The sequence below is a fragment of the Polyodon spathula genome, chromosome 12 (genome assembly GCF_017654505.1).
Source record: "Polyodon spathula isolate WHYD16114869_AA chromosome 12, ASM1765450v1, whole genome shotgun sequence".
NCBI lineage: Eukaryota > Metazoa > Chordata > Actinopteri > Acipenseriformes > Polyodontidae > Polyodon > Polyodon spathula.
In genome coordinates this window covers 14,322,190-14,343,038 of record NC_054545.1, presented here as the reverse complement: position 1 = coordinate 14,343,038, position 20,849 = coordinate 14,322,190, and the positions used below count along the sequence as shown (strand labels likewise).

The 20,849-nt window shown below is 36.7% G+C and overlaps 1 protein-coding gene across 4 annotated transcripts; it reads right to left on the bottom strand.

The window, feature by feature from the left end:
- Positions 1-9,318: 9,318 nt before the first annotated feature.
- On the bottom strand, positions 9,319-20,368 carry zfyve19 (zinc finger, FYVE domain containing 19). 4 transcript variants are annotated; one of them, XM_041266439.1, is made up of 12 exons: positions 20,306-20,368; positions 19,815-19,913; positions 19,059-19,180; positions 18,255-18,308; positions 17,655-17,815; positions 17,051-17,196; positions 16,233-16,347; positions 15,204-15,419; positions 14,326-14,402; positions 13,800-13,901; positions 12,836-12,999; positions 9,319-12,346 (listed from the first exon to the last, which is right to left on the bottom strand). In XM_041266439.1, exons 2-12 carry the CDS (start codon positions 19,866-19,868, stop codon positions 12,268-12,270), a joined length of 1,290 nt encoding a protein of 429 aa, XP_041122373.1. In that variant the 5' UTR covers positions 19,869-19,913; positions 20,306-20,368; the 3' UTR covers positions 9,319-12,267. The 4 variants fall into 4 exon arrangements, with proteins under 4 accessions (XP_041122373.1, XP_041122372.1, XP_041122371.1 ...); XM_041266438.1 differs by having other exon boundaries at positions 20,241-20,312; XM_041266437.1 differs by lacking the exon at positions 20,306-20,368 and having other exon boundaries at positions 19,815-20,299.
- Between the last annotated feature and the right edge of the window lie 481 nt (positions 20,369-20,849).

Below are 20,849 nucleotides of genomic sequence, written 5' to 3'. Positions count from 1 at the left end.
ATCTTGTGCTCCGCATATTCAAAAGATTGGGAACTTCCAGCACACACTTAAATAATAATTACAACACAAATTAAACAGTGGCAAAACACAACACTATTTCCAATGGAAAACCTATTTTACAGGGGGTTGGGCAGCTTGGTACAAGTCCCATACAGCTAGTGCATGACTATTGGTCCACTGCCTGTGCCCTGTGATAAAGACGGAGGGCCATTAATCCTTTCACTGAGCTATGAAAAGTCAGAGAAGAGCAAACCGAATTTTAATAAAGATGAATGGCAGTCACTTTTCATTGACAGATATGTTATTGAAAGTAAATTAGGTATGTGTATTTGTAAAGGCTTGGAAAAAGCGATCAGTCAAAAAGGCAGGAAATCAGATGACCATTGAAATAACAATTTAACAAAAATAAAGCAAAACAAATGATTTTTAACAAATAAGAAAAATACAGCTGGACTTTTAATAGAAACCCACTAACAAGCCACAACCTCTACAGGACTCAACATATTATTGTTTAGATTCACTTTGTATAATTTTCTTTTTCAGTCATTATCACTAGGGTTACCATATGACTCCATGCTCACTGGGACAGTTTGGAACAGTTCAGGCATTTTAATTCACACCCCTGTGCATTCTGGTAAGTGTAGTCCTGCTTCTCTTAAAGAAAAGAAACAAGTTTAAGGTACCTGAGACAGTAACACATACCAGACTGCATTGCAATGTGAGTCAAAAAACCTGAACTGTCCCAAACTGTCCCAGTGCACATGGTGTCATATAGTAACCCTAGTTATCACATCCTGGTGACTGTTAAAACTAAGTTTTTACAAGTTTAAAACAAGCCTGTTGGCCTCAATAAAGCTCTCAGAATCAGGTCAAACCTACAAGTGTGTAGCAATTAACCTGTCCCCTGCAACACTCTGCCCCTAGTGGATGTATTCTCTGATTTGAGTCTTACGTACGCAAAGCTACATTAGTTAAGAAAACTAATACCAAGTTGCTCCTTAAGTATTTAATAAACTGGTAAAAGCGCAGTCAGCTGTCTGAATGCTTGATTGAGAATATGGTATAGCTATCACTGGAAATATTTTCTATTTACTTGAAGAAAAACATCTTTACAATCAATAACAGTTGTTTTACAGCTTTCCCAGAAACAAACTGAATTCTGGGTTTGCATACCAGTAATGATAAGGGTTCAAACACCAAGACACCTGCAAGTTGGATACAAGGAAGTGCTGAAGTTCAATCAGTTTGTTTCTTTTAGTGTTACTGTATGTACTGCCCTAGATTAGATGAGTTACACCTGCTTTCATTTTTCTCTCTTCTGTCATCTTGTTTTTTTTTTTATTTAACTGAAATTTGTTCCATTTCATAAACTATTAAAATCAAAATAGTTGTGTATGGGACTACATCTACACCAACTGATGATGTATATTGATAACAAGACACCTGTGGGTTCATAACGATAAAACACTCAATGGTAGAATATGTAGAAATAATAAAGGAAACTCTGACAGACGTTTTGACTTTGACAAGAAGATGAAAACGGTATTTTAGTATTAGTACATACAGTGATTTGCATGAGTATTCACCCCCTATCAGTAATGTCACATTTTGTTGAATTACAACTAATGTGTGCACAGTTTTTCAAACAAACTTTTATTCAAAGCTGTATTGGCTAAACTGAACACTGTTATATAAGGAGGAGGTGTAATGTACAAAATGAAATTTACTGTTTGCATAAGTATTCAGCACCTTAAATCAGTACTTGGTAGAAGCACCTTTTGCAGCAATTACTGCTTTGAGTATTTTTGGATTGGTCTCTACTAGTTTTGCACAGTAGGATGGTGACATTTTTGCCCATTCTTCACAGGAAAATTGCTCCAGTTCTGATAAGTTTTTTGGGGATCATTGATGGATTGCAATCTTCAAGTCTTGCCATAAATTTTTAATTTGATTCAAGTCAGGACTTTCACTGGGCCACTCAAGAACATTAATTCTCTTTTTCAACCACTCCAGTGTGGCTTTGGCTTTGTGCTTCGGGTCATTGACCTGTTGAAATTTAAATTTGCTCCCCAGTTTCAGAGTCGTGGCTGACTCAAACAGGTTTTCCTCAAGCATTCACCTGTACTTTTTGCATCATCCATTCTCCCCTCTATCCTGACAAGCTTCTCAGTCCTTGCTGAAGAGAAGCATCTCCATAACATGATGCTACCACCACCATGCTTGACAGTTAGGATGGTATTGACTGGTTGATGTGCAGTGTTGGTCTTGCGCCAGGCGTAACGCTTGGAATTTAGACGGAAAAGTTACATTTTTGTCTCGTCTGACCACAAAACCTTTTTCCACGTGTCTACAGTATCATCTACATGCTTTTCCACAAACAAGGCTTTTTGAGTAATGGCTTCTTTGTTGTCACCCGTCCATACAGGCCAGCTTTGTATAGGGACCGGCTTATTGTTGATGTGTGAACACTGACTCCCATCTCAGACACAGAACTTTGCAGATCTCTATAGGTCATTGTTGGCTTCAGAGTGACATCCCAAACCAGTTTCCTGCTTACCCAGCTGCTCAGTTTTGGAGGGTGATATGGGTAGTGTCTGGGTGGTATGATACATCTTCCACTTCTTAATGATGGTCTTCACTGTGCTGAGAGGGATAATCAGTGACTTTGAATTTTTTTTGTACCCTTCTCCTGCCCTGTGCCTCTCTACCACTTTATCCCTGACTTGTTTCGAAAGCTCCTTGGTCTTCATGGTTGCTTTGTTGGATCATTATGTGAGCTGCAGCTTGAAAGTCTTTATATACCTGAGGGAAATTATCTACTAGTTAAACCACTTTGAGTACACACAGGCTGAAACCATTTCACTAATTTTGTGACCTTTCAGACAAATCATTTGCACCTGAGCTGATTTAGGGCTGCAGTAGCAAAAAGGTTGAATACTTATACAACTGAGATTTCTGTAACTCTTACTTATTTATATTCTATATGCATTTTGTAACTTTATCAATGTGGAGTAGTTTGTGTAGATTCTATATATAAAGTCGAATTTGAAAGCATTGTGGAGTACACTCAAGTGCCAACAAAATGCGAAAACTTTGCAGGGGTGAATACTTCTGTAAACCACTGTACATCCCGGGAGATAATTCTTCCACTCTGGTCACTTTGTTATTTTTGCAAATATCTGAAGAACTGCTTATCCAGTTATGATTAAACATTTTAATACTAATTCATAATCTATACTATTCTGTACAGCGTGTCATATATACAGCCAGGGTGAGGGATTTATATTACTGACACTCTTGTTTTAAGGAGCATTTTTGTTGGTTTATTAACTGTACATTAACTGGCTGGAGCAAGTGATGGTTGCTAGCCCAGCTTCATAGAAGCATACTGTGCTGATAATCATGAGGCTTGAATACTCTTAACTTGAGAAATCCTCATGAAGGTGAACTAGCCCTTGTCAATGAACGGTGCAAGACAGACACAAGACAACCTCTGTGTACTGCATATCACGTGCTGTTCGGACAGCTACAAAATAGCACAGCATGGTAGCACCAGCCACCTTTTGTTTAGTTCTGCTGTAAACAAGGCCATTCATGCAAGTACTGGATTTGCCAAAGGCTGCACATTAATGTGAACTATGTTGCTATTTTTATGTGTTTGGCTGTAAAACTCTAAATATGTGACCACATAATTCCCCCCCTATAGAGCCTTAGTCACTGCTGTACAAGAAACTGTGAAACATTAGCTTTATATTGTTATACAACCACAACAATAAAAATAATGGGCATGTTGATGATTATGACATCTGAGTGGTTTTGTTTTGTTGCCTCTATAGTGAAATTTAATCAGTTATTGTTATTATCTATGTTTCCTGTGATTCCAGAGGGACGCCCAATCCCCCTTTAATAAATGTGGATGTTTCCTGGCCCAATCAATATATAATGTAGTGTTTTTACCTTCTTTAACATTGTGAGGGTGAGTGAACACCAGATAGCATAACATAGCCCTTTATGTTGGTTTACATAGGTTTTTAAGGTGGTTTGGTACAGTTTATGATATACATGTAAATGTCTTCATTTTAAGGTGGGAGGAGGAGGGTATATTTAATTTACATTGCTGGAAAAATTTTTTTTTTATTTTCCATTTATGCAAAACAAGTTGTACTGAAGATAGTAGGATATAAAAGTAACAGTGGAGGTACCGATAATTTGAATGTGATTGTGGTCAGTTAATGTCAAAGCATGTCTTGCAAACAGATTTAATTAACCTAGTGTAGTACCAGATGTCGTGTTTAATAAAAAACTAATTGAAAACTACACATTTGTGACTTATAAAATGAATTGAACTGTTTTGTAAGCTACAATTACTTAACTATGTAGGGTGGTGAGTGAAAAGGATAGTAACAACCAAACAGACTATAAAGGGAGTTGGGTTAACATAGCTCATAGCTTTCAAAGCTTTAAAACATAAAGAATAAAACATAAAATGTGAAACGACTGTCAACGTTCCCACCAACACTGCTAGTGTTTTCATTCACACCAATATCCTGGTTAAATAAACTAATTATAAAAGAGCTTTGCACCTAGTGCTGTTTTTGTAATGTATTTTTAGTCCTACTGTTTCTTCCCTTATACTTACATGGCCGTAATTGCTTCAGAAAAACAAACAAACAAAAGAAAAAGTCTTGAAGATATTTCCGAGATATGTCTCGAGTTAACCTTTGATTTTTACCCTTTCTGATTTGCAATCATTCCAAAAGCATGAACTAGATCCTGGAGGTTTTATTATTGCCGTGGCAGGTTGAATATGCAACATTGTGAGTCTTTAAAGGCCCCTTGATTAATATTTTATTGCTGTATTAAATCCTGGAAGACAGGGGCTCAAAGTGCGTCATGTTTTCTGTAAGACAATAAAGCTCAGAACTCTGGTGACAATGCTGGCTTTGACTTTTTAATAAGTTCTGTTTAGTCAGTGCATTTTTCAATGCATTGAAGCCTTTATGTGAGCGTTTCAGGCCAAATGAATGTCAGTCAATAATTTGTTATTTTATGAATAGTAGTTAGTCTGCAATAGCTAATTAGCAACTTGTTGTTTATGTTAAAATGACTTGAACATGATTATGATAAACTGTAACAAAACCCTATGGGACCATTGTCTATTCAAAGCAGCCATTTCAAAAAGATAGTCACTGCTTCAGAGGAGACCATACCTTCCAAGAGTATTTTGGGAATGAGAAGAGGCTGTTTGGCACAGTAAGGCTAGTTTATTTCTTCAAAGCACACCACTTTTTTGTAAGGTTCTAACTGTTTTAGATGCTACTACTGGTAGTCTATTCCATACAAGGAGGCTGTGTGGTCTAGTGGTAAAAGAAAAGGGCTTGTAACCAGGTTCAAATCCAGGCTCAACCACTGAGTCATTGTGTGACTCAGAGCAAGTCACTTAACCTCCTTGTGCTCTGTCTTTTGAGTGAGACGTTGTTGTAAGTGACTCTGCAGCTGATGCATAGTTCACACACCCTAGTCTCTGTAAATCACCTTGGATAAAGGTGTCTGCTAAATAAACAAATAATAAAAATACATTTATAAAAAATAGTCTTATCTTCTGTGCTGACACTTTGAGTTCTATAGCAGGAAATTCCTATATACATTACTGTACAATTACCTATGATGTAGAGTTAGAACAAACATTACAAAATGACCTCAAATTTAAAAATAAAATGAATGACATGCATATAAAATGGGTATCTCTCAGTATTTATGTTTGTACGGTATAAAACAAAGCCTTGATCTGCATTGATATTGAGTTTTACAATAAACCAGTTGCTTACACATTAACATTGTTCACCAGTTTGGCAAGTGCTAGTGTTGGGCTAACCTGCCTTATTAATTGTCGCCCTTTCCTTCTACCAGGTCCAAGCAATCTTAATTTGGCCTGCCAAGAGCCTAAAACCCAAATACTGAACCGTTTTTACTGTCTGTTCTTGACACAGATGTGCGAACCAACTGGGCTAGGTAACCCAATTCTTAAAAACTATCTTGTGGTGCCCAAATGTTAACCACTGTACAAAGCAACAGGCTTGTTTGTGGGAGCAATTGCATTGCCTTCTTGTACACTACTTCCCTTGAACTGCAGGGGAAAGTCTTGTACAAACTCTCCCTACATTTCTCAGGAAGACACATGGGGGTCTGTTTACGTAAAGTAAAAAGTGGTGGATAGTCTGTACAGCCACTGTTTAAACAAACCTAGGGTTTTACTTACTTTTAAAGACACAAATACTCAAAAGAGACTGTCAAACATTAGAGATGATACTTTTCATAAAGTCCACTTCTTTTAAAGATTTAAACTGCGTCATTAGTTTGATCCACCACTGTTCAGATAAAGTGAACAGAAGGAAGAAAATCAATTCCCCTGAAGTGGAAGGGTAAGTGCATCTTATTTTTATAATTATACAGCCCCGTATTGAGCAACTGAAAGTTGACAGCAATTTAAAAGCCTGTGTTAGACCAGAAGACAGATGATAAAAAGGTTACCACCCAAACTCAATGAGCATGCTGATCCAATGATGCTGTCCTCCCCTGGGTCTACAAACAAGGATCTCTGTTTCCACTGCTAGTAATACTATTATAGACCCTGTACTAATGACTGCAGCAGGTCTCAGCAATTGGGTGAGCACACATGTGTATGTACAACCGGAGTTTATAGCCTTATTACTGTCACACAACCCCTATAATCTAATAAGACTGTGCATGTCACCATTTACAATTTTTATAAAATGCTGATATGTATTTGATCAATTATAAATGTGTTTATGTAAATATAATAAAATAGTTTCAATCACAAAATCAGCATCTGTAGCTGTGCTGTTGAGAGTCTGGTTATAGGTACATAGAAACATCAATATCATACTGAACAGAGCTGAGAGACTGACAGCAGTGTAACTATTGCATACAGGCCAAACATCTGCTCCCAAGCTTGTCCATGGACAGCAGGATTTAAAGGTAATGGATGAATTTTGTCAGTAAAGCTGGATTTTCAATGTTTTGCGTTCAGTGTATGCCTTATAAAGCTATTCCCCTTTAAGTAATAATATTGGGTGTGACAGTCATCGAAATTCTAGTCATTTTGATCTAGATCTATAAAATGGGGGTGCTTCTTATGTTGTGCTGAAACTTGCATACAACAATTTCCATGTTTGCAGTTTTTGCCCGTAGCTTTCACTATGATTTATAACACTTTGCTATGCTTTACTATGGAAACTTCTATAAATTCAATTATTCTTTTGCTAGCAAAAGGGTGCATGTATTTCTATTTTACTAAATTGTTTTTCTCCCAGCCAAAATTGTACTGAACTGGACCCTGATTGAAAGAACCTGTCACCTCCAGTCGCTGTGCATTGGTAATAATCTGAACACATTTGGGTGACAATGCACTTGTGGAATAGACTCCCCATTAAAATCATTAAAACCTTTGCATACATGCATTTACCTATTCAGGAATGCAAAGCTATTGAAACAACTCAGTCATTCTGAATGTATATCCCAATCCTTACTGGGGGGGGTAGTATATGAATGCTGGTTTGTATATACATTGGGTTGTGTGTGTGGTGAGTAAACACTGCAAACTCACTATTGAAAACCAACTAAAGGAACTAATTTTTGTACAAAATCAATACCATATGGTTTTGATTATTTAAAAGGTCTTAGTATAGCCAATGTTTATAACACTTGGTACAGTAGTTTACAGCATGTATCCAGACTGTGGCCTTAATATTAAATACATGGATGGTCTTAATATTACATGTGACATTACATTGGTGTCAATAGCAGTAAATCAGGACTATAATAAAGTGTATTTAATTGTGGGTGGTCTTTATACTTAGGTTTACTGTATAAATAAATTGTCCACTGCATAATGTTGCTTTGAGAGTAAGGGATTGCTGTAGTGTCTCTTCTGTTTATGCTAGGTAAGCAAAGCCTCAAAGGATTATAAAAAGTTCACATTTCCTTGCAGGACTGTCTAATAACGTGCTTTGAACTCTCAGTAATGTATTATTTTAGGAACAGATTTCAGAAGCATTGGAATATGCTACCAGCGGTTTATATGTATTTAGTGCCATCTTTAATGCATTTATTTAAGCAACTGTATATAGTTCCTCAGACCTAAAAGCAAAACATATATGGTGAAGCATGCAGATACCACGTTACAAAATAATAACTGTGTATCAAGTTAGCGTTACAAGGTTATAGCATTTAGTGAACAAGGAGGAGAATGTGATGATAAAAGCATAAAGGAGGACTCACATAACCGATATTTAATGAAGAATATCAAACTGACCCGTCCATCTTATAAGATTGCAAAGGTATTAGGTTATAAATTAAATTCATTGTAGCTAAGAAAATAATGTCATAAATCTTACTTGTTATACACTTGTTATATAGGCCTCAAATGGCCAGTTTTGAAAGAATACAGTTTTGTAAACATGTATTTTTATTTTAAGATGATATCTAGTAATAGACTTGTAAAGAAATCTATGTTTGATATTAATGCAACTAGAATCTGCTCTTTGTACATTTGACAATCAACACTTTCCCTTATGAAACGATCTTCAATGGCAAGGCAGTACTGTTTAACAACAGGAGTCCCATTCCCATATGCAATGTGTATTGTATATAGTACTCTGCAATTTTTGTTTAATTTATGAAGAAATTGTCGGAATGTTATTATTTCCTTGCTAATTTCAAACAAGCTACATCACTGGAATACATAATCGCAGATGCAAAATTAACATGCATTGCAGCCAGGTAATTATTTTGTAACATATTTCTTTTGTGTTCATGCAAAACAAAAACAAAAAATGTTAAATTGTAAACACCAAGTAGAACGTGATTATGGGACTCTGTACGGTACCTTTTAATATTGTGACAATCTGTTTGGTACATTCATGTTTCAGATTCCAACAACCCACATACCAATTTCTCGGTGCTGCTCCAGAAGCTTCAAGAAGCCCAGGAGAGGAAGAGGCTCTTTTACCAGTTGGTATTTTGAAACTCCCTCTGCTAGCACTATAGAAATGAATTCTCAGCTCCTTCAAAGCAGAGTGAAGCCTTTTTGATAAGCATCTGCCATGATTAGGGTGTCAAGTTTCAGTTTAGTTTACTTCTTAAATGTTTAGCCATTCAATACTGAACCAAATATCTATACTTCATTCAGTATGCCGTGCACTTGCTTTGTGTTCACTCAAGTAGTTTATTCCAGTACATTGTGTGTTGCTTTCTAAATGGGGAGCACTGTTTTTGCAAAGTAGTTTAATTACACAATTTCTGATAGTTTTTTTTTTTATTAAGTTGGTCCCTAGCAAGGGCTTTTTTTGTGAATTTCACAAAATCAATAAATGTACATACATACATACAATAAATACAAGTTTACACATAATTGCAAATGTGGAATGTCACTACTGAACTCAACAAAATAATTTTATCTGTTTATTAGAATCAGCAACATTAACCGCTGCTCCATATCATTGTGCAGAAAATATAGGAAGTAGTACTGACAATGTTGCAGGGGAACTAATTAATGGCTACACTCAGGTATACCAGCTACATTTAGAGAGAAGGCGTGCTTGATAGCTCTGTAATACCACAGGGGTGCTTTTACCATCAAAGTTCCTGAGAGAAAAACATTTGTTGATTAAACTGTGATATTTTATGCTTGAACTAAGTTGCGCATTAAGGACAACTTCTGAATAAATACAAAGAGCATAAGTGAGGTTTTAAACAGACAACATTTGAACTATGGATCACCGGAGGGGCAGCCTGTACCGTGTCCTTTCATCCAGAAGAGGCACAAGTGATGAAGAATGGCAGATTCTGTCAAATGCAATCTCTGCAGTAGCACTTTGAAATCAGGTCAGTCTGCAACTTGAGAGATATGCCTGTATTATTTTGTTTAGTTTTTTTTGTTAAAATTAACTGAAACACTTTTTCCCCTAGTGCTAGTGATTGATTACCACACAATCGACAAAGCAGATAAGGTCAATCAATCAGAACTAGCCTGGAGTTTTACATTTCCACAAACTTTTCCACATCTATTTATGTGGACGTGGTTATCTATTTACTACAGATGAAGAACATAAGCTGGTAAAAGAACAGCAGTTGCAGGACAGGTGTCAGTTACAAAAAGTACAAAAAACAAAAACATCTCTGTCCAATCTAGCTTAGCGAAACTGCAAAGATGGCACATAATAATATTGGGTGACTGCATCTCTGTAATATAAAATTTCAAGCTTCATTTCTCTGAAATGTAAGCACTCATCTACTAAAGTGCTTCAGCGGGGATTCTGTGAAATTGCAATTGCAGATTAAATAAGAAACATCTTGCATGCGTACAGTGGAAAGGTAATTTACGAGGAGCCTAGCCTGCAGTAGAAATGATTACCATTGATTTGTTTGTGTGTTTATTTATTTTTAGGCAACAAAGGAGAAAACAGAAGATGAGGAGGCTACCTACCCACACCATTTCAGAGGCTCCAACAACATGTTGAAATTGCAGGCGACGGAAACGTCTACCAAAAACTCTTTAAATGTCTGGATAACTAGCACCAGCAAGCACAATGAGATAGGACACAAACACAGGGTTCTCCCCAACAATTAAAATAATTACAATAGACTTACACAGCTCTGCAGCAGAAATGACAATATCTCTCTAGATTCCGATACCATAAAAGCTTGATTATCCGAACCCTGACTGCCCAACGCCTCAGTTATCCGAACAGCCCCTTGGTAACCTGTCTTGTAGCATGCTGTGCTTTCTCCATTGTCATAGAAAATGCACTATTCAGCCCTCCATCCCTCTGGTACTTAAAGAACAGTTCGTTACTGTATTTTGTACATTTACCTGATAAAAGGGCTGGATTATATTTGTTGCAATTCGATTATCTGAACACCCTCTGATCCCAATTTGTTTAGGTGATATAGAGATCTTACTGTACTCTCAATATGTTAACGGTTCACACAAGGGGCTTAACAGAAAGTAACAATTGTTTCATTGTAGTGCTTTTTTGGAGAATCCGCAACTGAATTCAGTATTTCAATATCAATGCTTTGAGGCACCACATTTAATTAAGTTATTATTGAATAAAGAATTAGAATGAAAAGGATTTTGTTTTGCATAATTCGTTGAATTGAATATAAATCAGGCGTGAGTAAGATTGCTTGGATAAATATGTGCCGCTCGTAAAAATCTTTACATTTAGTTTGCAGCACTTGATTTCTTTAATTTGTAAAGCAATTGGTAGAATACATCCAGGAAACACAAAGTAATTTTAGCTAACAACTGAATTCCATAAATCGTACCCATTTTACACATCTATTCATTAAATAGGTCACCAATGTGCAGGTTGTAAAGTAACACATAGTATAGAAAACATGCATTTTCATTTTAAGACATATCTAGTATACACTTGGCTAAAAAAAAGTCTGTTACTGCTTTACATTTATTCACCCGTCTTCTTTAGAAATTCCAGGAATGGATTTTCTATAGTGCAAACTATACAAACCACTTGTAAAAGTGCTTACAAATAGAAATGAACACAACAGATTAGTTGTGTTATAGTTGCACAGGAACAAAATCTTAAATCTGTCCCAAGACTTGGAAATAGTGTCCACAGTTCAATGACCTGTTTCACAAGTGCTTAAAGTACAACAACATTAATCAATATTACATTTTGTTACTTCTAAGCACTAGCAGTATTATCACAATCTCCCTTTTCTTCACTTGGGGATATGTTGGTTAATGCTATAGATGAAAAGTTGCTGCCGAGTCCTAGTAACTAATCAGTTCATGGTTTAGCATCAGACCTACAGAAAGGTACCAGAATGTATAAAAAGTGAAGATCCAAACAATTCTCAGTAAAACAAAAGGGGGCAGGTGTTCATAAAGCTAAAATATATTTTAAACCACTGGTTAGCATTCCTTTAAGCCAACAGGCAATATACAAAACCAGACTTAAGTACAATATTGTTGTAGCTACTGCACTATAATAATATTAATACACTTTTACTGCCACATTTGAGCCTTGGATCCACCAACAGCAATGCAAGCAACATGCAGTAAGGCTGTCTGCATGGAGGGGTAATGCTTGTATTCTATGGCTTATTCCATTAGTCACAGGATTATTGTCTTATGCACACCATGCAGTATTACAGGTAATATACTTTCAGCTTGACTCAAGTGTTTGGTTATTACTGTTGGCAAGGTCCCCAGGCATCTCATTTCTTCTTCTGTTTTCTTGGCGGTTGGTAACAGACTGTTCGATGCTCCTTTCTGTCACATTCATCATGTCCTACCCTGCATTAAAAGAAAATGTTAATTAGGTAGGTAGCTGGAAAAAAGATATAGTCTGAACTGTGGATTATATCAGAATGATATATTCTGGTTCTGGAAGTAACGGTCATTGTCTTTTGGGGTGGATCTGAATTTACCAAAAGATACATTGCTCATGACTGACATGTTCACCTTATTAAATCTGAACACAACAAAAGAGACTTCATGATCTAATGGACAGACATTTCAACAAGTGTCCCAAGATCTACTCGTACATTACAAATAGATATTCACAACGTCTCTCAATTATGACATGTAAAGACATTAATAAATATGTTTGTCTACACGTAGTTTGTTTTTACTACTGTTAGGTCTAGTGATGGAGTGGTTAAAGTCTTGGATAACCTATGCACGCTTTCATCTTTTTCTCAATATTTGTATTTTGTCAGTACTAGGGTACACAGTTGCATTTTTTCACACAGATACAGCGATGCTTTCCAATGAATCGGATACCTGAAACATCTTTGGCAGAAGAGGTCCCCATCACAGCTGTGGCAGCGTAGTGTGGCGTCATCGTTACAGATACAGCACCAGGGCAATTCTTCATCATTGCTGTCTGGTTCCCGGGGAACAGTGACAGGCTTCTTAGTCACTGCTGGAGGTGCAGCAGAAGGCATCTACAAAAACACATGGGCATTGTAAAACGTTTAATACAACATATTAAACCACGATTGAGAATATTCATATTAAAAAAACCACTGGCTATATTGCAATATGACATTGAAAAAGATAAAACAAAAGGAAAAAGGCAGGCAAATAATACAAACAGAACAGTTCAGAACAGAGAAACAAATAAATAGTTGTGTATGTCAGTAACATTCATCCACCACCACAGCTGTACATTCAAAATTAGACCTATCAGTATGAACAGCAAGTTGATGACATTTTTAACATTACATATTATGAATTAGCATTGAAATGCAATTAATACATTTGATAAGCCATTCTCCAGATAGATACAAAAAGGTAACTGTGATGTGCAGATGGATGGATGATAGACAGACAGATAGACACCTCCACATATCCCCAGACTCTGATATTCTCAATAACTTTTTCTAAACAATGTCAATTCCAAGTTTCATGGCAGTTGGATAAGCGGTTCAAGATATACGTAGAAATGCATAAAGTGTGACATACATACGTACAACTAACTCCACTATACCCCCTTCACAGGGGACTTCATTACCAGTGTGGGACATTAATAGCTAGAATAAATAATTTACTGTAAAAAAAAATGGTTTTACAAGATTAGTGGCCAATTTGATTGGTTACAGAGCTGAAGACAGGTTGCTTGGTTACAGAGCTGAAGACAGGTTGCTTGGTTACAGAGCTGAAGACAGGTTGCTTGGCAGACATGACTGGTTACTTGCAACAAGCAAATGGTGTCACATGCAACTATATTTCTCTGTGTCATTACCTGTTTGGTTTTCCCTGCTTGCTTCGTTGTGTTTGATGGTCTGGTCAACTCAGGTGGAATGTTATAGCCACTAGCTTCATCAATAGCTGCTTCTTCAGACAGCTTTGAAAAGAAAATGAAGCACATTTCAAAGTCTTTAAAAAAAACAGCAAAACATTAAGTGACTCTACATGGCTTGCATGTAAAAGCATACCAATTATTTAATTTTGTGTGTCCTATTATTTAATTTAATACATGTTAGTGGCTTGTGAAAATGTTGTGAATGAGAGGCACATTTAAGACAGAAGAAATCTAACTGGATAACTGCATAAAGCACAGTGCTGCCACCTTGTGTGTGGAATTGAGAATATTATTTTTACAGTATGCTCAGAGAGGTGTTGAATAAGCACCCTGTCTTTTAAAAAAAAAAAAAAAAGATGCCCAAATGTATATGTATGTATGTACGTATGTATAACAGCGAGTATGAAATCCAACACTTGAAATCTCTAACAATACATCTTCAACGCAAAGAAAATGCATTACTGACCTGCTTTAAAATTCTCTGTACAGACTCCTCCTCAGTTTCTTCATCACTCTCTGGCTGTTTGTAATTCTCTGCAGTTACTAAGACAATGTAACACAAAAACAAAGGAAGTGGTTGAAACGGGGGCTGGTCTAATTTTTTATGCTATTATAACTTGAATAATTAAAATATGAATTATTGGCATGTATTGTTGTATGCACCAATTAAAAAATAGGTAAAAAAAATATATTATATACACACACACACACACACACACACAAATATAGCTTACGTTATTTGAACACTAGAATACACTTGAAACTTGAACACTAGAATACACGCAGGTATTTAAATATTCATATTTGTAAATAAGATTACATATTAACACCACTACTATCATTTTCAAGCAAATCACAATTTTTTCTTCCAAAAATCTCTTTCCACAATTATGAATTCTGCTGCAAATCGTCTGGTTTCCTGCATTTTTTTTTTTTTTTTTTTTTATTTACTTTGGTACAGATGTACTTCTCACAGAGCTGCAGTATCAGAAGCAGCACCCCAACTGAGCTTTACTCTGACTGTTGCACACAGGACCTTCCTTCCTTCATGTCACTAACCAACCAGCTGCTTCCCTTAATGACCGACCTGCTTTAAAGCCAGTCACACGCTATGATCTCAAAGACACTGCTCAGGTGAAATGACCAAGTAAAGCAGTAACAGGTTTCTTGGAAGGCAAGGCAAGAAAAATGAGAACATCCCCAAGAGTGTAGTACCAGATTTCATGTTATAAAGTGAAAAAACATAACGTGTTTCAAAAGTGCATTACAGGGAAGATTTCGGAAATGATTTTGTTAAGCGACACGAGTGGCGGCACAGTACCGTGTCACATGGGAGTCACTCACTCTTGTCAGGGTCCTCTCCTTTGAGAGCAGCCAGCCTCTTTGCCATCTGCAGCACCTGTTCCTGGCAGATGTTGTCCTGTTTCAGCTCTGCCATGGCCTCCTCCAGCAATCTGCTCTTCGCTGCTTCCAGCTGCTTCACGTTCTCCTGCAGGTCGTCAAGATTCCCATACAGAGTGCTCTCACCCTTGTTTAAGTTGTTCAGAGGGACGTCTGTTTCTGGAAACATACAAGGTCAACATAAAGAATCTAAAAGTAGCACATTGCGGGAAGTGTAGTCATTAAATAATAATTCACAAATATGATTTTCTGAGGTTTGTGGAATGAAGAAAAATGTAAGAAAGCACTAAACTATAGTTGAAATATGCAGTACAAGAATGTAGCACTGTAGCCTGTCCCCTCCCAAACTACCTATCATTTTCAGATACAAAAAAAAGAAAGTTACGGATCAGCTGGTCCCAAACTTTGTTCGTTGTTAGTACTGAGATAGTAGGACAAGCTAGTACTTATCTTAGTACAGACCTAAGGATTAAATTCATTGTTCGTTGCAATTGTCCAACAGACACCACGCATGTCCTGGAAAATCTCAGTGCTGTGACTAATACTTGTTTTGAGTTTTTCTTTTTTTCTTTAAATTAAAAATTGGTTTATCTTATTACTAAGGTTTGATCGCACACAAAAAGACAGATCATTAAATTATCCACTCACGTGAAACAGTTTTACATTTAATTTAGTGCTGCATCGAAAACTTTAAAAAATATTTTTCTGACTTTGGTTATTGTACAGGGTGTGTCTATGTTTTATTCCACTGTATGGACAGGTCTCAGTCTGCTTAATTGTATCCCCCAATATATTTTAGTGAACTCTGCTATAAAAATATGTTGGAAAGTTACCATTTCCATTTGCAAATAAGTAACAATAAGAAGTAACCACATTTATTTCCATTGCTTTATGATACACCAAACAAAACAAAAAAAAAACACTTAACATTAAGTTGAGCTTTGTGATCCAAAGCAAATTCAAAGTGCATACCGCCTGTGCCTGGCTGTGGTGCAAATTTATTATCTATTGCCACCTCTTCAGACAGCTGGGTTAACAAATCATTGGCTTTTTCAGTCTGCGATCTTGAGTCTGGAGGCTGGTGCACCTGCAAAGCATTTGAAAAGAAGTGCCCAAAAACGGTTTAGCATTAATTCAACGTCCTTATATGAACCATGTCTAAAGAGAGTTCCTATGATTCAAGTGTGTGTGTGTGTGTGTGGGGGGGGGAATTATGTAGTGCTCATGTCAAAATATAAGAACATTTCACCATAAGGATACAGTAGCAGCAACTATGCGTAAAAATAGTGCAGGTAAAAATAGTTAAATAGGTTGGCGAGCTGCCACTTAAATAAATAAATAAATAAATAAAACCCATACATTTGGTTAGTTCTGGTGCTCTATTTGTGATCATCCTGTTTTGTACCACTTTGCTGTTTGTGCACTACATTTTAAAACTGCTTGGAGTTTTTGTTAAAAACTATAATATGTTGGAAATGCCATTTATAGGTTAACAGTTGCAACCACAACTGTACTTCTGTCCATCTGAAACCACACGCTTCACAATCACATCATTTGTGATTATTCAATTACCAGTTTCTGAGGTCAACTGTCACTACTATTCGATTAGTCGGTGCTACCCCTGGTAGCAACAGTAATGAATGACGTTTAAAGAGGGGTATACTACTAGAATCAAACATATAAACAAATGTTTTTCCCCCTTGTTTTATGGTTTGGAATCATACTTTATCTAATGGGTATGTATGAGAGGTCCCAGAAATCTATGATCACTGAAGCACTGTGTGACTTACGGCTCTGGGGGTCTGGGATGGTGGGGGCCTTCCCTGCAGAGCAGCCAGCCTGTTCTCCATCTCAGAGGCAGAGGGGATGGGCTGGGCTGGGTCAGCCTTCAGGGCTGCCAGACGGGACTCAATTTCTTTCTCCGAGGGAATCGTCTCTGACAACAGAATCATAAAGGACTGATTTTTAGAAGAACACCTCAACAAAAGAACCCCCATTTTATTAAGTAACAATTTTATTAAGTTATTCTGCTCGATGCCAGGTTGCTTTAGCTATGTGGTCAATGGACTATTTTAGTACTATGTGGTTTTATCGCAGGAAAACAGAAATTGAAACCCAATGAAAGTGAATGGCAGATAGATTCAACCTGACATATTAATATTAGTAACAGTGAACCACTTAGTTCAATACAATTCAATGCATTTGCCATAGGATTACTGCAATTAAAATGGGGAGCATTAAAACATCAAAAATACTGATGAAGCAGCTACATTACTACTGTATCTCACACCTAGCAGTGAGGTGGAAGAAAACATGGGCATTATTACATAAAGGTTTAGCCAGCCAGCTCATGAAGCCTCCCATTTAAATCAATACACTGAGGAATGAACTCACTGGGTTTGGTATCGGACTTCAGTCTCTCCAGTCTCTCTGCAATGGCCCGATCCTCCTTGCTCAGCCCACGGTACAGGGAGTGGTTCTGGACAGGAATACGGCTCCCGTGCTGTGATGGTGCCCCCTGCTGGCTCTGCCTGGCCTCCAGAGCTGCCACACGCCTGAAACACCATGACAAACATTCACTGAGCTTATAGTCCAGTGCATAATAGATCGTAACAGCTTGGGAAAAAATGCCATTTGATCTAGAGTAGAGTTAAAGCAGGGGTGGCCAAAGTTGGCTGTTCCACTCCTGGTCTTTGTTCCAGCCCTGTTCTAGATTGCCTAATTGAACCAATTAAACCCTAGTAGATAATTATATCATTTTACCCATTGAACCTGGAATGGAATGGCCCTCCAGGACCGTGATTGGACACCCCTGAGCTAAAGCATGTATTCACAGACATAATATATTAGTTAAATCTACTTAGTGACTGATGAATGAAACAGAGAGCTTACTGGTACTCTCAGTCAATCCTTACACCGCTTTGTTTAGTATGAAGGCAAATATTAAAGTAGAATGAAATTGATGGCTTTATTTACAGTAATTGTTTTACTTACTTTTTGTAGTTCTCAGGAGGAGACCACTTTGTGTCATTGTTCTGGGTTCCACGACTGCAGGAAAATAAAATGGATCAGTCAAACTTTCACAGATTACTTTCTTTCATATTTATGAATAATTTCACTCTTATCTTGTGTGGGACTGGAAAACATTACTGGCACACCAGTGCTGACCACCTGCACTGGTGACCTCCTGCAACACCACTGTATCAGAACATGATTGCGAAGTGACTGTTACAGTTATTTGTTTTTATTATGTCTGGTAGGTATGAAACTTACTGTATAAAGGTTTCTTTGACAGTGCCCCAGGAGGCACCTAGTAAACTACAAAGCACAGGTGATTAGGGATTATCCTTTGCAGGGATGGAAATAAGACTCCTATTGCATAGCAATGTCACCCAGTCCAGGCTTTAATACAAGCCAGTGTATAGGAAACAAGCTCAGGTGGGTTTTGTTGAACTCACAGTAAAACTAGAAATGGATCAAACTGCTATGCAATTGGAGCCTTATTTACATCCCTGCTTTGTCACAACAAATTCAAATAAATAAATATAATCTTCTAAAGCAAGAAGGACTGTACATAATAAGTGACAGTAAAAACTGGATAATTTTATTGTACTTTTTCCTCGCCTCCCAAACATTTTTACAGCAGCATACACTATCATTTAAAAACAAAAGTGTGTAGTAAAGCCTAAAAAACAGACTACAAGCATCCTTGTGTTTTTAAATCCAGTTTCTGCCTTGTGGAATAACACATTTACACATGTGTAATATATTGATAGAGGAAGGGTCACTGGTACTCACCCAGTCAGGTTTCCATGACACTGTTTGCAGACCTTCTGTTCTGTGTTCCCGCATCGGGGCACCAGAGCACTATAACCAAGGCATCCCGAGCAATAGGTGTGGCCACAGTTCTTACAACTCAGCTAGGAGAAAGAGATCATATCATGAAATATATTAGCAGAATCAACCAGTTGGGTTGGCTACCAGGATAAATAAAAGACTTGCCCCACGTAAGTGCTATTGAGAACTATTATAGATGTTGTGTCAGAACTAAACTTTAAAAAATTTTAATAGCACCTTCCCTGGGATTGTTAATATTTTTTTTACAGACAAAATAACTTCACGAGACTTACTTGCACTCCTAAGAGATGCTGTTTTATAATCTTGGTCCACAAGGCTCTGTTTTAGTAGTGTCGGTATTTAGATACATCAGCATTTAAATCAATGTCAATTAATGAAAGGATATCGTTGCTCTAGTTCTCACGTTAGGTTACATTGCCTTCTTTTAGCAGCATTCAGAAAGCGGTCATATTCCGAATCCGGAGTTCCAGTAAAAAAAATAAACTGTAGCCCACCTTTATATATGTAACTGCAACAACGCAACTAAAATATACTGCAGTGGCTTATTGTGAAACACTGAAATGCTTTGGAAGCTTGTATTAGTGATTAACAAAAAATGCCACTTGAAATGCGACACTCAACATTAAAACACATGTAACCTGACATTTTTGTTTCGAACTTGATATTAAACTAAATGAACACAGTAAATGTCATTACCTCTTTTTTGAAGAGAGTAAATTTTGACGCACAGCTGTAACATCTTCTATCCATCGTGCCAAATAAAAATCGCCTTTCTTTAAATGTTATCACAGTGAACTGAATAAAAAAGTAAAAGCATGAAAGAAAGGGTACACATTATCATAAGGCTTTTAAATCTCAAATCCAATCGACTGCACTAATGTATCTGTAGTCGTTTAAATTAGGACCCCTCCAATAATAGCTATAGTACTGTAAAGCGAATCACGATCGTGATGTCTGTTTCCACTTTTTTTATGTATAGGTAAATATTTAGCATATATACAGTATCATATTTTTAGTAGCGATGGTTAATAGATTCGATATTATGATATGCTTTATTTTTTCGTTATTTAATCGAACAAAGAGCAAGATTACTTGTAACTAGCTAAACGTTTTAATATTTACTTGTAATTTTCTTGAAATCTGCCCTAAAACTTGCTCCTTGATGAACGAGTAAAAACTGTACAAACCCAGGAAGTTTTGTTTAGTTGCAGCGGTGCATGCTGGTCGTGTCAGTTCCTTGGCTCATTACCAGATATGAAACGATTATTTAAAAACATATATACATATATAATAACATATAGAAAAAAAACATATTATTTAACAAGATTCTTATATATTTACACAAGAATTTTTTATTTTATAAGATTCAGCGATCTTAATTTAGCGAAAGCTTTGAGCAGAACTACATTTCCCAGACTCCCGAGCAAGATCAACGCAATATTTTATGCTATAATTTTTACGTATAAGAAACAATAAATAAAGTGTAAAAAAGTACCTTTAAACATAAGAATACAAGTACATATGATATATATATTTAATATTATTTTAATGTTATTATTATAATTTATTTTTAAGCCAGGTCAAGATCTGCGTCTCCCAGTCAGCGTTGACAAGTGACGTCTGCGCGGTTTAGTTTGAATTTTTACAAACAAGTCGTAAGTTGGAGTCAACGACCCCTGCATTTTCAATAAACAACGTACAGTATTTGTAAACACTATCCTTTACAACGCA